Here is an 18,432-nt window from a genome sequence, read left to right as displayed (position 1 = left end):
CTTCTAAGGTAGTTTATATCTCACAAGAGAGGGGAAAACAGCCATGAAAACTAGAACTTAATGGGAAACTAATTGAGAATGCTACCAAGGAAGAGTAAGTACATGGTAGAAAGAGAAATTATAAAGCCTCTGTAATAAGGTTTCTGAGTTAGAAATGAAGCACTATAGAGTCGTTTGATGATGGACTTAGTTTAGCACATAATGCATATAATCTTATGCTTTCATTTGGGAAGGTGAAGTCGAACCTATCCCTATTCCTCCTACTAAATAAAATTGACAAAGGGCATTTGCCTTGCACATGGCCAACCCGGGTTTGATTCCTCCATCCCTTTCGGAGAGCCCGGCAAGCTACCAAGAGTATTCCGCCCACATGGAAGAGCCTGGCAAGCTACCCGTGGTGTATTTGATATGCCAAAAACAGTAACAGTAAGTCTCACAATGGAGACTAGTATATATTAAAGAAATTTCAAAGACATTGTATCCTTGTAAACCATAGCAGAACTATTATCTCTTTTATTTCTGGCATTTAATGCTGTCAACTTTATTCGATATGCCAAAAACGGTAACAACAAGTCTCAGAATGGAGACGTTACTTGTGCCTGCTTGAGCAAATTGATGAACAACAGAACGACAGTGCTACAGTGCTACATGAAGACAAGACTTAACATCATATGTAATTAGAGAAGTAAAATTAAAATAAAATAGCATTACAAATACTTATTAGAATTGTTAAGATTAAAAAATGTGGGGCTTAAGTGACAGTAGAGCACTTAGTTTGCTTGCTTTACATGTGGACAATCCTTGGCATGCCATGAGGTCTCCTGAGTCCCACCAGGAGTGATCCCTGAGTGCAAAGCCAAGAGTAAGCCCTGAGCACCACCAGGTGTGCTCACTCTCTCCCCCTTCCTGCCCTGCCCACACACACCACTGAGTTAAAAATAAGCTGTAGAGTGAAAGTTAGAAGAGATGAGTATACATTAAGTATATTTTCAAAGGATGATCCCTAATTAAAGAACTGAAGAAGAAATTAGAGTAGTAGGATGCCTGATTGTATAATTGCTTCTTTGCTACTTGTAACTATGCTATTGACCTATGAGATAAATATCAAAAGTACTAAGAGAGGATTTTTGCTGAAGCATCTTCATTACCTAGACAACCATGGGATTAGGTTGTTTTTATATTTGTGCTATTTTGAATAATAATCAGGCAAAGGGAGGAGAAATGAAGGAGAGGGTAGAGGGAGAAGGGAGGAGAAGAGAGACAGATGAGAGAGAGAGAAGGAGAAAGGAAAGAGAGAAGAAGAAGAAATTTCTGCCACTTGTGACAACATGAGTAATTTACTTTGAGTGCTTTTTAAATAAAAAACATGAGTCAGAAAGATGATTATAAATGCTATATTGAATCATTTGATTGCATATTCTTAAATATTGAACTTCTGCAAATATGGTGGAATAGTTTTCAATGACAAAGTTGGAATAGGAAAAACTATTTAAAGGGATAAACTGGAGCAAGTAGATAAATCTTAGAAGAAAAATGCACAGCACAGTATTAAAGTCAATTATATTGTATAATATTTGAAATTCTAGTAAGGAAGTAACCTTACATATTTTTCACATAATATAAAATACATGACAAGACAATGCTTTAGCTGACATCATAATGATAATTATATAAATATCAAGTCAACGTATTGGACATCTCATAATGTTTATGTCAAATATATCACAGTAAGAAAATAAAACATATTCTTTTTCTTTTTAAAAAAATGGTTCATTTCTCTGTGCTGTACAATGAAATACTGAGTGTCTCCTTAATTCTGTTTAGGAATAGTTCCTTTTAGAATGATTAAAAAAAACAGTTTTCTTCTTCCCTATCTATCATCCCCAACTCACAAGAGCAAATGTTGCTTTAAAAATTCACCTAATAAACCTTTGGGTATGGACATTTATATCTGCTCTACAAAACTTAGTTTTTAAAAAAAATTATTTGCATATTTGTGATTGTTCCTTCAATTTGAGAAAAATGCTTAGTATCAAAGTTATGCTTGTTGCCTATCCTAGTTTTATCACTTCAACCTATGATGATTTTTGTACTTCTACTAAGTACTACGTGAATTAATGCAATATTAGTACAAATGTAAGAAAGCTGTTCCTATCACAACAGATGTTAATGACTTGTCAAAGGCAAGTCTCTGAAAACATTTCTGTATAAATGAGAAGAAATTTTGGACAAAGAATATGTGCACTGACCCAGACTATTTCTCACTTCAAGCAAGATGTTAAAAAATAGAAATAGAAACTGAACAGCCTAGTAAAGTGTGGGCATGGTTTAGGAAGTAAACCACTTCATCCTCATTCAGTGGATTCTTACTCCAAGAAAGGACTATTTTTCTTCTTCAAAGACTAGTTAATAAGAGTTTAATAATAAGTTTTATATCTTTATTTTATATTCTTATCAGAATCTCGCATGGCAGCACTTGACAAGCTACCCATGGCGTATTTCATATGCCAAAAACAGTAACAATAATGGGCCTCATTCCCCTGACCTTGAAATGGACAGGGACGAATGGAGACATTACTGGAGCTTGCTCGAGCAAATTGATGAGCAATGGGACGACAGTGATACAGTGATATTTATCTTATATTAATACAAGTTGTTCATAAAAGTGTGTAGATTTATAAATATAACTGCTTAAAGTTTTTTAATTCACTTGCTGAATTTAGATGAACATTAAGATTCAGGGCAAGAGAGCACAGTGGGTAAGACACTTGCATTGCAAGCAGTCAACCTAGGTTTTGATTCCTAGCACCCCGTATGGTCCTCCAATGCCAGCTAGGAGTGATCCCTGAGCACATCGCTAGGAGTAAGCCCTGAGCACCACCAGGTGTGCTCTACCTCAAACAAATAAATTACAGAAAAGTTTATGTACACTATATTTTTTCTTCCCACTCATTCCCCTCACTTTCTCTTTCTCACCATTACTACCACCAAACATTTATACATTACTCATGCAAATTAAAATATTTTAATGGAAAAATACTTTTTATTACTTTTTTACTTTTGGAGTTTATTGTTTCTAATTCTACAGTTCAACACATCTAAAGCCAATATTCTTTTCCTACAACAATTTTGTTTTCTGTTTTTCTTCCTAATGGTGGTGCCAGAGCAAAAGTAGGGAGGGCACTTGCCTTGTATGCAACCAACCCAAATTCAGTCCCCGGCTTTCCATATGGTCTCAAAGCATCACCAGAAGTGATCCATGGGCACAGTCAGAAAAAAAAGTCTGAGCATAGCTGGGTGTGACTCCTAAACAACAACCCGATCATGAGACTACTCACTCAGATGTGGTTCTCCCTCACAGTATACGTCTCTCAATATCCAAATGGTCACTGAATGTGTACCTCCTAACACTTCCTGAATGCATGCACTTTTTCCTTACCGCTGTTACTAAAGTTCAAACTCTTAAAATGAGATATCTGGACTACTACAATGCTTTTCTACCCAATTTTCAAGACTGTGTCCTTGCTTTCTTTACTCCCTTTCTCAACAAAAGTATCATTTCACTGCTTATCAGCCTTCAGGAATAAAGTCCAAACTATAAAGCATGGCCCTGCATGATCTGACTCAACACTTCTAAACACTCATCAGTCTCAATATTACACATTTATTCAATATTACACTTTTGAAATATCTTGCATCTCCTAAAGTGTGCCAAGTTCTCTCTTTGTGCAGTTCACTTTTTCCTGCCTTCCCTGTCTGATTCACTCCTTCATTCTGCAAAATCCAAGAGAAGAATTGTCCTCTAGATTTACCAGGTGACGTTGGGTACCAATGTTCTGTGTGCTCTTAAAATTCTCACTTCCCTTATCAAACTTCATTATAATTATCTCTTACCTATCTGCCTTCTTTCCAGATTCCTGGACAAAGATGGCATGATCACAAAGCAGTTCCTCAGAGCAGAATCCTGTTCTACCATTTGATAGCTGTGACATCTTCAGATAATTAATTGCATTTCTGTGCCTCATTTCCTCATCACTACAATGAAGAGTAATCATGCACCAAGCTGTCTCGAGGACTGAGGAGGCAAATCTGAGCAAATTGCTAAAATTAATGACTGGTCCATGGAAAGAACCAAAGAAGAATTTGTCATTATTCATTATTATAAGTAATCTCTGTGCCTAGTACCAAATCTATTTTGTCTTAAAATTTTCATACTTTTTAATTGTAGAAGTAGGGCTTTTAAAAGTACTTTGAGGAACAATTCCACAATGAAGTAAAAATGAAATTCTATAAAGAGTTCAATCTGGGGACTAGTACTTTTACCATTTAGGAAATGAAAATCAATGAATGAGGTTATTTTTATATAAAATCTGTGTGAATAATACAATCAAAGTCATGATGAATATTATGTATGATTGCAGTTACTGTTTAGGTTATTTGAAATAAAAAATTCTATATGGCATTTTTCCTTTTTTTAAAAAAAGTATTTGTTCTTACCAATACTGTCATAGAATGATAAGCTTTTATGGCTGTGTGGCTGGAGTGTGACATGTCGGGATAAGATATGTAGGGCTCTCTGGCTCTTACATATTTCATCCACCACTAATATCTCACCCTACACATCAATTAATGGACTACACTAAATGTTGCTGATTGAACTCTGGCCCTAAGATTCATTATGTTCCATCTTCCACCACGTCAGAAAGAGTAAGGACACTCACCAATACTTCTATGACAGGCCTCAAGTATTACTCAGGGGTTGAGGGTGGCACTGAACAAGACATAAGCAAGACCCTCTAGAAACCATCTATTTTATTCTCTGGCTTCCTGCTGCTTTGATCTATCCTACTCTACAGAGATCTCTATAATACAGTTTTTCCCTTCTGTCTACTGAAAAATTCTGGAGGATTAGATCAACTTATTTCTACTAATTATGGGGCTTATATTCAACATCTCTTTTCTGCCAAAGAAGCTGGATGCCCTTCCAATGTCTCTTCATTAATCTTACTACACTTCTGTGAGATGGACTGTGAAGCTAACAATGAATCTTTATTTAACAGAACAAGAGCAAGACTGGAAAGAAGGCCCAGAGATTTATTTCTGCAATAGGCAAAGGAGTGAAATTTAAGCAGGGCTCTGATTAGTTTAATGAACAAATAAAATTTCACAGTGCAATGAATATCACAGCAGGTAGGGTGTTTGCCTTACACGTGGAAGACCTGGGTTTGATTCCTCCATCCCTCTCAGAGAGCCAGGCAAGCTACCGAGAGTATCCTGCCCGCACAGCAGAGCCTGGCAAGCCACCTATGGCATATTCGATATGCCAAAGATAGTAACAAGTCTCACATTGGAGATGTTACTGGTGCCTGCTCGAGCAAACCGATGAACAACAGAATGACAGTGCTGCAGTGCAATGAATGACTCTAAAGGTAGTTTTGCATGCAGACAGTGACAGAGGTCTCTAGGAAATATACTGAGGAGAAAAAGATATACAAAAGTGATGATAAGTGGGTAGCATCAGTTAGGACTGATGGGCAGGTTGTTTTACTTATTTACTTATTAAATAATAACTGTGGGCTTCTTCATTATACCTGCCTTCCACATCTTGCCACTGATTTCTACTGACTTCTTTTTTTCCTCAGGAAGGTTTCAAATTCTGTCTCTTTAAAAACTGGATTTATAACCAGGCACTCATCTTTTTTCTTATTCCAGAAAATGCATTGATGCCTGTTATCTTGAGATTAAAAGTGGGCAGGTATCACAGAGAACTAGAGATAGGTCAGAATGAGTTCACTAGGCAAAATGCTAGTTTTTTTGGCTTTTGTTTCACTTGTTTTGCTTTTTCTATGTTATTTATTTATTTTGATTTTCAAGTCATTTATTCTCCCCAATCTGAAAAATATCAAAGCAGATGTGCTAATGTTGTCTCAATTTTAAAAAAAAGTAAGAATGTTGTCACTATAGAAATCCCTGAAATAATTACTATTTTTAATTGGTGCTTTGAAAGAGATGATAGGGAAAACAAAAGGAAATTCAAATGTCTGAGTAGCCAAGTTTTCACAGATTGCTTTCAGACTTTGGTGAGATTTTTATCCTCCATGTCTTGCATGGAAAGGTAACGAGTATCCTCAAGGGAAAGAGAAGCCAGCGAGTTTCATTCTTCTTTCGTCACCCCAGCAGCCTCTCTGCACAGATGTCCATGTCCTGCTACACATTTTTAGCTGATATCTGCTCACGGCTGTCCAGAAGGCATCCCCATGGGGAAGGCACACCTGGGCTCCAAGAAATGAGTTTGTTTTCCTATTACAGAAATTGTTCTCTTTGAGATTTTTCGCTACTAGTCTCTTACAGTTTTTGGTCATGCTCTGCATTGCAAGAGGACATGTCACTTTGTAGGTTCCTATTTGATTGGAGAGATCAACATGAACCAGCCTGCTCCTGTACACACAAATGGTGTGTAACTTTTCTATTTCTATTTGCAACAACATTTAAAATTCTTCCATATTTGAAAAGTATATCCCATTAAGCACTTATTTTACAGAAATATTAAATCTTGTCACACCTAAGTACTGGACTATCACTATGTAAATGTCAGAGTCAGAGTTAAGAATCATCATCTTGACTCATCCTAATCCAGCCCAGTGCATTTTGTATTGATAATAGGCTTTCACCCACAGGAGTAGCAGCATTATTTATAACAGTGCCACAGATTATTTAAAGATCACAGGACACAATTTTACAATTGTGACATGAGTAACAAAAAGTCATATACAATGATGAAAAGAAAATACAGAGTGAGGATTTGAACTATTAGGAAAACGTGAGAAATTTATCAGGAACTAACAGAATTCATACAAACATTAACTAAATTCTTGTATGGAAAGGACCAAATCTATGGTTCTGATGTAAAAAGCTATAGAAGGAACAATAAGGAACAAACTACAAATGGTATCAGCAAAGTGGGAATCCAGTAACTGAAAAATCAGCTTACATCCAGAGTTGTAATAGGAAATGCACATTAAATTGTAGCGTGATGACAATTAACAATGAGACATTTTTAGAATGATACGGGAGTTCTGAAATGTTGTTATGTAAAACTAACAAAGAGAAATTCACTGGAAGAAAAGAATAATGAATAAAGATTAAAACATGCAATCTGATGATAGCACAGTGATTAAAACACAACCCAGGTTCAATTCCCTGTAACATAGGGCTGCTGAAGCATTGCAGGGTGCAACCTTGGAGACCCCTGAGCAGTGCTAGGGTAGCCTGGAATGTCCAGCTACTGTAAGCTCAGAGGAGCATCAAATCCTCAGTCCCCTGCATCAAATTCTCTGTTGGCTAAGAATTGCTGGATGGGGCACCCACACTTCTGAGAACTGCTGGGGAGACTACCTACACCCCAGCTCCCAAGAGCAGAAATTTTTTAAAAAGAATTTCTAACAAGAAAAATAATATTATAAAAGTATCTCTCCAAGGTGAAAGGCAGTAGGCAGGTCAATCTCAGAGCAGATATCCCCTGGCTGCTCTATTAAACTGAGAGTATACGAAGTCTGATATGAAAGGAGTTGCTCCTGAGCTTGCTTATCAAAACTTGTCTAAATGATGCTGCATTTATATTTACCAACCTCAGCTCTATTATGAGCCCCAGAGAACACTCAGGAGAGTATCCAAAGAAGTCTTTTCTCCATTGTTATACATTAGGAATCACTCCACCATTTGTTTGAATTGAATTTACAGCGCTAACTATTTTAGGTAAGCTCAGTCTCTGGCTCAGACTTCTGGATCTTTACAGAAATGGGCTGGATCAAGTTCCATCAGGCAAGAAGCCTGGCACCGCATCCACACCCAATATCTTCCAGCATGTAAACAGCCCAGCCTCACAGCTCCACAACTAATCTCAAAGAGATACCAAGCTGTAGAATCACCCCAGTTCCATAGCTCCTGGAACACGATGTGGGCACACAACACTTCCTGATCTCACAGTACTGACCCCAGTAGGAGCACAGCAAATTAGACGGGAAAGCAGAATAGAAGCCAAAAAGCTCTCGGTGAAGGAGAACTGTAACACAGAAGGCTCACCAAGTACCAAATAGCTCAGTAAATCCTCAGACAATGACTTTCGTAACACCATTGTGAGATATATGTTGTAACAAGTAATATAAAGTAAAAAGTATTTTGTGCCTCCTAAGGGTCACATTTGTGAGAATGGAAAACAGGGGACACTGGAGGAGGGATGGTTATTCTGATGATGAGATTGATGTTGAAATACCTGAAATAGCTATTTTCAGAGAGTTGAAACAACTATTATGAACATTTTTGTAAGTCATGGAATTTAATTAAAAATAAACAGAAGAAAGAACTATAGTATTTCATCTACAGTAGAGGAAATACTGATAATACACAATGCTCTAAACACCTTGATCTAGAGTATCAGCTCTCAAATTTTACCTCAAGGCAAAATGCTAGCAAGTAAGAAAAAAATGCGTAGTTAATAATAATGAATTTAACTTAGCCCATCTTGAGGTCTTGGGAAGTTCTATCTTGAGACTGTTAAAAGAGACAAAGACATAAAATTCTAAGCCTCACCAATTGTTGTTTCATTTTAATTAGCAATTGTGGGCAAATAAATGGCTTATTTAAATTCCATGGGAAATGTTTCTAAAATGGTAGCAGAAATATAAGACACATGTGAAAGTCAATTTAATTTCATAGTATAATATTTTTAAGAAAACAATTTAATACTCAATATGCTTTACTAAAAATGTACTAAAAATCTCAAAAAGGTAGAAAATATTAATAACTTGCCTTGCTAAATAAAATGGACACTATGAAGAAATCCAGTAAGAAACTCTCTGAAAAATCTTTGTAGTCAAAATGGAAAAAGATTACAGTGAAGCTCAGATGAATAAACTGGTGAACGGGATTGCAGAAAGAAGTCCTCAGCAGTTTCATGCCAGCAATGATCATCAGAAAGATGTCCCAGCTATTGAAAGGGAAAGTAAAGAAGCAATCAATGATGTGGGCAAACTCTGGTCATAACACAAGCATTTCTGAGTGCTGACTGTGCCTGTGTCCTTTAGAAACGAACAAAACAAAGTTCAAAAGGGAGAACCCTGTTTTTCTCCATTTCTGAGAGTGAAAGAAACTGAGTCTGAGTTTTATTATCTTGTCTATAGTCTCAAGGGCATTTAGAGCCTTGAGACGTAGTACCCAGAGCTCCTGGAGGGCTTATGTGAAGGACTGCAGCAATGACAGATTTCACAGAAAACTTGACCCCAAGTGAGAAAAACCCAGAGCTTGTGACCCCTTTTAACGTCTTCCTCAGGGAATACTGTTTTATCACAAAAAAATCTTACTGAAGATGATGCAATAATAGACATGTAGTTTCTGACAAAAGAAAAAACTCAGTACTTTAATAAGGTCATTTTAAAATTTTACCTATTAACTACCAATAGTTTATGTTTTCCCTTATTTTCAGTGTTCATAATTTAAATTAATTTTGTGACCACCAAGTGTGATCCATGAGCATAGAGCCAGAAATAATCCCTGTACACTGGAGTGCCTCCCCTTTAAAGCAAACAACAAAAGGGTCTCCTGATGCCATGAAGCAGTCATGCTCCATTTTTTAAATTCTGAGTCTTCTCCTGATAAATGCAGAGATGGCAAATAACAATGATTAACTCCCCCCTCCATAAAGCACAAAAATAATAGAGAATTACCCTAAATGAAATGACACAAGTAAATTCATACAGATTTAAGCATAACAGAACAAGCTCCAGGAACCTGGATCACACTGTGTCATCTTATTAATGCTCACTGACTGTGCTTTTTCAGGATGATTTTCAAATTTCCTGACATTTATTCAAAACATTATTTCAAGCAGATCTAAATTCATTTGCACCCAGTCACTTTACAATAACTGTATTTCTCTAGTGAGTTTGAGTAAAAGATCACCATGGCTTATAATTAGTAGATTTAAGTTGGCTTATGCTACAGCTTTTTTAGAGAAAATTGACTAGAATTTAAAAACATCACAATCCAAAACATAAAGAGAATAAAACACTACTTACTGAGTACCAAGTCTCCTGTAATTGCTTATTGAAAATGCATCAATAGTGAGGGCATTCAAAATTATTGCTGGGTACAAGATATATTTTTCAAAACACTGAAGCCATACATAGAGTCTTTCAAACCACATTAAATGGGCAACATCTGAAAGAAACAGAAAAACCACTTAGAAGAATTACTGATCAAAGTATCTTAAATGCATCTAATAACAAACTGTATTAATTCAAAACATTTTATAAAAATTCAAATACTACATACGGTACACCAATTTTCTTTCCAGGCAGCAATTCTCAGCATTTTGTGTAGTTTACACATAATACTTTCTATTGTAGACCAGGATCTCAGGTTTTCAAGTCGGTTGATTTTTTTTCCATGTTTAAGTGTTATTGGAACCAACATAGTATTTAACACCAGGTCATTGCAGAAAAAGATGAAAAAGTCAAAGAAGAAAATCTTGCCAGTCTACTCCTTCTTAGTCTAGACACTTCTGACTCTAGAGCTAGTTTCTGGTTCTCCACTCTTCCTATTTCATCCTTCAATTCCCTATCTAATCCCTGGGCAAATAGAGAAAGCTGATCCCCCACATGCATCACTATAAATATTATATTTAGGTCATTCACCACAAAGGAGGCCCCCAAAATACTGAGTTACTCCTTACAAAGGACTAAGGAATTATGTCAGGCAGAGCTGGGCTTCAGTTTCTGGCAACAACTATGCGAGATTATGAACTTCATCTTCTGAGCTTCTGCTTTATGGGGCCTACCCATCACAGCATCCAGCTCTGTTACAGGGAAATCAATCATGTTTTATTTCTACTGCTTTCTTCCTCAAGTTGGAGGGACATGGAATGTGCACCTGAAGTGTTTTTCTCCATTTTTACTTTTAAAAAGTGGAGGTAGAAGGTGGAGTGGGATTGTACACAAACTCAAAAACTTTTTAAAAATAGATTTTAAGCCAGGCTACATCTGGCTCACTTTTGGATCTGTGCTCAGGGATCACTCCTGGCAGACTCAGGGGACCATACGGGACACACAGGATAGAATCTGGGTTGCCACAGGATCGAATCTGGGCTGACAGTATGCAAGGCAATCGCCTTTCCCACCCGCACTGCCACTCTAGCAAATCCCTTCATTCCTAACCTCCTTCCTCCCCCAATTACATTGCCATTTACTTTACAAAGCAAATGGCACATACCACTGGACAATTAAGACAGATAAGCTAAATACTGTTCTGTCCAAAGTCTTAGACTGCCCAGGGGAAAGCTTCTTGGAGCTGTATTCTCCTACAGTTTATAATTTAAGATGTATGTTCCCAAATACACAGGAATCAACTCACAAGAGAGAAACAGTTCATACTGACTACACAGACATGACCTTGGAAATTAGAAGCTGTTCTTTCCAGTTCTCTCATTCAAGAACAGGAGAACATGGAAGTGTTTCCAACGTATTTCACTGGGACTGTATGTGAAGGATTTTAAGAAGCAACACAACACCACACATACCACACACATTAGAAACTTTTCTTATTTTAGTGGTTTATCTTTCTGTATAAGACTATACTGTCCTTATGATTCAAAAATATAAAAGCCATCTGACTGTGATTTAAAATATGTGTTTGCCATTCCAAAATCTGACTTGAAGGAAATCTATGAGTGAATGAGATAGGAATGGTGAATGAATGAATGAATTACATAGGGATAGTGAGACTAGAGTGGAAAGATTTCCTGGCATGGGAAATAATAACAACTCAATGTTAGAAAAAAATTTAATGACAAATAAAACAGGAAAGATGAGTTTGAGAAAAAGAAAGATGAGTAAGGCTGCAACAGTGGGTATGCTGAATGTATGTTTTCTGGCATAGATATTAAAATAAGATAAATAATTTTTTTCCTGTATAACCAATAAAATCTAGATATATATCTGAAGCATAAAGGGTTTTTTCATGATTTAATTAATGGACTTTAAGTATAATTTCCATTTGACAATGATCTTCAAGGTCATTAACTCTGTTCAGAAGCATTTAAAGGTCAGATGCACCCTACCTGCTGTACTATTTCTTCAGCCCCATCTTTATTGTTCACTCAAGCTTCCTGACTGACTGTTAAAGCTACAGCCAAGTATCTTGAAAAGCTTATCAGTGGCTGGCAATCCCACCTTCTTATCTCCTATTTCCAGCTGAAACTCCTGGGTATATTTGTGGAGATCCTGACCAACAACTAGATAGAGCAAGGCCATATGGCACCTCACTGAAGTGACAAAAACATTGACACTTCGCATTTCTATTTTATTCAATTTTTTGATACAAATTATCATTGGCTCTCCTTTATTAAATTCTCTTGGCCCTTAGATTTTCATCCCTGCCAAACTTTCCTGTACTCAAATATTTCACATCACGCTTACCATTTCCATTGCATATCTTCTCCTGCCCTATGTCACTTCCTTTTCTTGGGTAACTTTGTAAGTTTTCTCATTTTCCTGTGCTGAAATACTCAAACTCTGTAACTCAAAAATTATTTTTGATAAAAATTTCTTCATTCTCCTTTGCTATTGTTGTTGTTATTGTTGCCAGGTCTGAGCATCACTAGGTTGCAGTGTATTAGAGATCACACACTTGTTGCGGCACCAGGGATCACAACAGTTCTTAATTATGTGGGGAAGTCTGGGGAGTCAAACTCACAGCCTCAAATCTGCAAAGCGTTTACTCTACTTCTGAGCTACATGTTCAGATCCAAAAGTCATAATTTTAACTATTCATTCCATACTAATTACACTCAAATCAGAAACAAATGTTTTCAATTTTCTCTTGATCTCTGAATCTAAATACTCAGCTGAATAGTTTGATCTGAGAGCCCAAAGAAATCTTAGAATATAGCATATCACAAATTGAACTTTTTCGAGCTCCTATTCTTTTGCATGAATTCTTTATTTTGCTTAACACATTGACAAAGGTGCTACAAGTTGTGTTAATTAAACCACATTCAAGTGTAATCCACTGGTGTTATGCACCTGCATACACATGTTAATGATACTTGTAGACTATGTACCTTGAAATCATACTGTTAGTACTTTTGAATAATAGTTGCATGTTGAAATCACCTAGGGGAAAGGCTGAAAATTTTATATTTAATCAGTGATTTTGTGTCAACATGTTACTGATACTTGCATACTATCTACCTTGAAATCATTCTAAGTTAGTACTTTTCAATAGTATTTGCATGAAGAATAACCTAGAGGAAAGGCTGAAAATGTGATCTTAAATCAGTGATTCTGAGATTTTGATAAGAATATAAATCTGTTTTATTAATTTAATACATTTAATAAATATCTGAATACTATAATACATAATCTGATGCAGTAGGTCTGGACTAGAGAAAGCATTCTGCAGTGTTAACACTCTCCTAGCTGATGCCAATTTTGTTGATATTCAGTCCAAACTTTGAGAAACATGCAGTTAGAGGTATCAATATACCATGGGAACTTGTGAGAAATGTTTATTTTTTGATTCAGTTTTAAAATGCTGAATCACTAATCCGTGTGCTGGGTCTAGTATAATCTCTGTTTCCACAAGCCCTGAAGTGATTTTGATACACGCTTAAGTTCAAGAACCACTAGTGTAGATCTACCCCTTTGATAGCATGAGCTCTCTAATCTTGTTATTATATATACCACAAATCGGCCATTCCGTTTCTGACACTCTACTAAACCTGACAGTCTCCAGTTCTATCCAACTTGCATGATTTCATTCTACCTTGAATCTGCTTAGTATTCCATTGTGTACATATACCACACCTTCATTATATACATATCTGTCATTGGACACCTAGGTTGATTCGTATCGTAGCTACTGTGCTAAATTCTTTAATGAACAATAGTGTGCATATAATAGTATGCATTATCTTTTGAACAAATGTTTCCTGCCTCCTGGTGGTAGACACCAAGAAGTAAAATTGCTGGGTCAAATGGAACTGCTGCTTGTAAGATTACTGGAGCAGCAGCATTTCATCATCTCCTCACATTGAACAACTGGCCCATTTGGCTAAGAACTGTTGGGAGGTGTCCCTGGGCCTCCTAAACATTGCTTTGGAAACCCATCACATTCTCCAAATATATAACTACATCCAGAACTCTTTTCTGAATTCAAAACCAGTATGTTCAACAATTAAACCAACATATCTTAAATGTATAACAAAAATAATGAGTAAAAGTCTATTGTCACACAGAGTACTCTACTCTGATGTTCACTATTTATTCATTAAATAAATCATTATTATTGAGTACTGGGCCCACAGAGCAGAGCCTGGCAAGCTACCTATGGTATATTTGATATGCAAAAAATAGTAACAACAAGTCTCACAATGGAGACATTACTGGTGCCCGTTCGAGCAAATTGATGAACAACAGGATGACAGTGCTACAGTGCTATTGAGTGCTAACTATGTTCTGACTAAACAATATCCAATACTTTACAAGTTCTTGGCCCAATGCTGCTTAATTTCACAGTGAGCAAGAAGCATAATGAGTGAACAAACTGTATAGTATATTAGAAGGTGATAGGTAATGAGCTCTATGTAAAAGACTAGAGTAGAACAGATTAAGGTACTATAGTAGCACTGTTGTCTCGTTGTTCCTCAATTTGCTTGAGCGGGCACCAGTAATGTCTCCATTGTGAGACTTCTTGTTACTGTTTTTGGCATATCGAATGTGTCACGAGTAGTTTGCCAAGCTCTGCCGTGCGGGCAGGATACTCTTGGTAGCTTGCTAGGCTCTCTGAGAGGGATGGTGTTTCTAATAATGAATGATTTAAAAATATTGGTGGTTTACATGGTCTCCAATGTGAGATAAAATTATGTTAGAGGTTTAATTGACATTTGAGAGATAGGATTGGGACAATATCTCATTGAATGGTACCAATCAATCATCCAGATCTCAGGCCAAAATTCTGTTCCTACTCTTTCACTTCTTAACTATACAATCTACAAATATATCTTATCATCTCTACAAAATTTATGTGATAGAAAATCACATTGCTCTTCTTATGCTGCCAACACCTTGGTCTAAGTAATAATCATCATTTCTTGTCTAGACTAATGAAACTTCCTTAAAACATCCCTTTGCATTTTAATGTCTCTACACCTCTAGTTCATAATCTAACCAGCAGTCAGAAGGATTTTTAAGATGGTTACTATTCTATTATAGTCTGATTCAGCCTAATTGTGAGAAGATCTGTGGCAAACAATTTTATATAGCTAATCTCTAAAGATGTGCACCCCCATGTGTACAGAGCCAATGGTAAGCAGTGCCTTCTCAGTTAGAGCTTACCGTTATTGGCTATTTCTTACATCTAGAAGAATATTATGACTCACTACTGCTAGAAGCATAAGAGAAGAAGTTGTGGGTTTTGTTACCAAATAGAGGGATTAAGTCCTGAAGGCATGATCATACATGCTGTTCTCTTCTCTAAACTGACTCAAGAATGTTAGAATTGAAGGATAATTTGCGATCCCAATATGATAAATTCACAAGAATAAAGGGATCTGATTCTCAAGTGACTCTAGCTCTCCACTAGGCAAGGAACAGTTTGTATGAACAATACCCATTGGAGTTTGAACAAAATACAAAACTTAAATTTGTTAAAACACTGATTTTTAGGATATCTATTAGGATATTTAGCCTCCTCCTGTGACTTTACTGATTTTCACAATGCGTTAGAAGACTTTTAAATGATTTGGCACTTTGTTACCCTTTTGGTATTAATGTTAACTACTTTCCTTAATTATGCACTCATTCCTGAGAACAGATGACTAGTTAAAGAAACTCTGGTACATCTACACAATGGAATACTAAGCAGGTTTTAGAAAAGATGAAGATATGAAATTTGCATATAAGTGGATCAACATGGAGAGTATCATGCTAAGTGAAATAAGTCAGAGAGAGAGGGACAGACATAAAATGACTGCACTCATTTGTGAATATAAAGTAACATAATGGAAAATTAACACCCAAGGATAGTAGAGATAAGGGCCAAGAGCATTGCTCCATGGCTTGGAAGTCAGCCTCACGTGCTGGGGGGAAAAGTAGCTGAGATAGAGAATAAATGATGCTTGAAGGACTCGCTCAGGATGGGAGATGTGTGCTGAAAGTAGAATAATGGCCACTTAGTACCCATATTGCGAACCATAACACCCAAAAGGAGAGAGAAATCATAAAAGGGAATATGCCTGTCACAGAGGCAAGAAGTGGGTGGGGGGGTGGGAGGAGGTGGTGGGAAGGATACTGGGAACATTGGTGGTGGAGGATAGGCACTGGTGGAGGGATGGGTACTCGATCATTGCATGATTGAAATGTAATCATGAAAGTTTGTAAATCTGTAACTGCATCTCATGGTGATTTTTAAAAATTTTAAAAAAGAAAAAAATTATGCACTCATTCTTGGTAAGCCTCTGAAAATAATAAATGTTAAAATAAATATGCTCAATAATAAATGTTTGAACTTTGTTCCCTTTTAGAAATTTCATAGTTGCTATGAAATTTACTCTGCTGGGATACTCTTCCTTAGATATTTCTACGACTCATTTCCTCATTCTGTTCACATTTCTGCTCGAATATTATATCCTTGGTAGATCATATTCTAATTAAACACCATATTGAAAACATTCTCCTTCACCCTTATTCACTATTGCCATTTGGTCCAGGCTCTATGGAAAATAGTACAGATATTTTTCAAGAAATCAAAGATTAAAATTCCCCTATGACTTTTTTTTATTAGTGAATCACGATGAGTTAAAGTTACAAACTTATGAGCTTTCATGTTTGCATTTTGTTTATATCCCTCCACCAGTGCCCAGTATCCCTCCCACTCTCCCATCCCACCCCACCTCTGTGGTAGGGCATTCTCTTTTGTTCTCTCTTCTTTTCCCCTATGACTCTTGGCATCTATTTAGTATATATACACATTTATGTTCACTGCAATACTATTTACAATAGCAAGGACATGGAAACTTGTCAAATACTCAACACCAGATGTATGGATGAAGGAACTATGGTATATATGCACAACAGAATACTAGTAAACTATAAGAAAAGGTAAAATCCTGGCTTTTGGTACAACTTAAATAGAACTAGAGAGTGCCATGTTAAGGGAAGTAAGTCAAGAGGAGGACAATTGCCTGATTATCTTGATCATATGCAGTATTTAAAGAAATAAAGCAAGGTAATGGACTGTAGCATTGTTGTACCATTGTTTATCGGTTTGCTCAAGCAGGCACCATTAATATCTCCATTGTGAGACTTGTTACTGTTTTTGGCATATCGAATATGCCACGGGTAGATTGCCAGGCTCTGCCATGCGGGCAGGATATTCTCAATAGCTTGCCAGGCTCTCCAAGAGGGAAGGAGGAATTGGACTTGGGTCAGCCTCGTGCAAGGCAAACGCCCTGTCCGCTGTGCTATCGCTCCAGTCTGTATGGACTGCATCCAGTGAAAACAAATTCTTGAACTTTGACAAAAGAACTAATGTTACCAAATGTGTGGGGGGAGGGGGGAGGGGATGAGAGCCAGAAATGAAAAAAGCCCAGAATGGTGGAGCTTCTTCGTCTTTGACATTTTTGGTGATAGTGAAGGTGCAGTAACTTTGCACATAAAGAGCAAAAACATTAACTAACACTCCCATCAAAAGCTACCTCAAGAATAAAATATTAGATAATAGAATTAAAAAATAAAGATGTGCTCCTTTTATAATTTCTTCAGTTTAATGAATTTTTTTTTATAAAATGTATCTCAATGTTGCATTTGCTCATTTATATGTGCACTTATTTATTGTCTGGTTTCCCCACTATAGCCTTAATCTCCAATGCAAAAAAATAGCACATAGTGCAAAGATTTAATCACATCTGATTATATTTGCACATAGTGCAAAGATTTAATTATATCTGATTTTCTACTCTAGCTACCAATGATTGATTTCAAATGTAAATCTAGCCATTGTATTCTGGTTTCTCATAGCCTTTTAATAGTTCTCCGCTCTGAGTCCACGTTGCTCAAGTACCTTAATATGGCATATATGCTTTCCATGAACAACCCATGATTTTACCCAAAAGATAGTACCAATTTCCTATCTTTTGAAAATTATCTTCCATCAGTTTTCTACTTATATTCAACACTAATTTGATATCTAATAAGCCCTGCTGGATTTTAAACAAATCTTTCCATTTACCTTGCTTATGCAGGGAATTGAGCACAAATCATACGTGCAGACTGTCCCTAGTTTATAAAATATCCTCAAGGACTTCCACACTCAAAAAATATTGACAGTTTCCAGACACTGCTCCTAAAAGTTACTCTGACCAAACTCTGGAGTTCTATC

The 18,432-nt window shown here is 36.6% G+C and overlaps 1 protein-coding gene across 4 annotated transcripts in view; it reads right to left on the bottom strand.

Moving 5' to 3' along the window:
- The window catches only part of PCNX2 (pecanex 2), a 352,025-nt gene that overhangs the window by 134,569 nt on the left and 199,024 nt on the right, over positions 1–18,432 (bottom strand). For all 4 annotated transcript variants that reach the window (XM_055147380.1, XM_055147381.1, XM_055147382.1 and 1 more), the window contains 2 exons: positions 10,074–10,215; positions 8,809–8,986 (listed from right to left, as the gene is read on the bottom strand). In XM_055147380.1, the coding sequence (XP_055003355.1) occupies positions 8,809–8,986; positions 10,074–10,215 (320 nt within the window). The remainder of the gene's footprint in view (positions 1–8,808; positions 8,987–10,073; positions 10,216–18,432) is intronic.

This window comes from Sorex araneus, chromosome 9, assembly GCF_027595985.1.
Source record: "Sorex araneus isolate mSorAra2 chromosome 9, mSorAra2.pri, whole genome shotgun sequence".
NCBI classification, from domain to species: Eukaryota; Metazoa; Chordata; class Mammalia; order Eulipotyphla; family Soricidae; genus Sorex; species Sorex araneus.
Note: the sequence above shows the minus strand (reverse complement) of the source record. Positions and strands in the feature narration are given on the sequence as shown.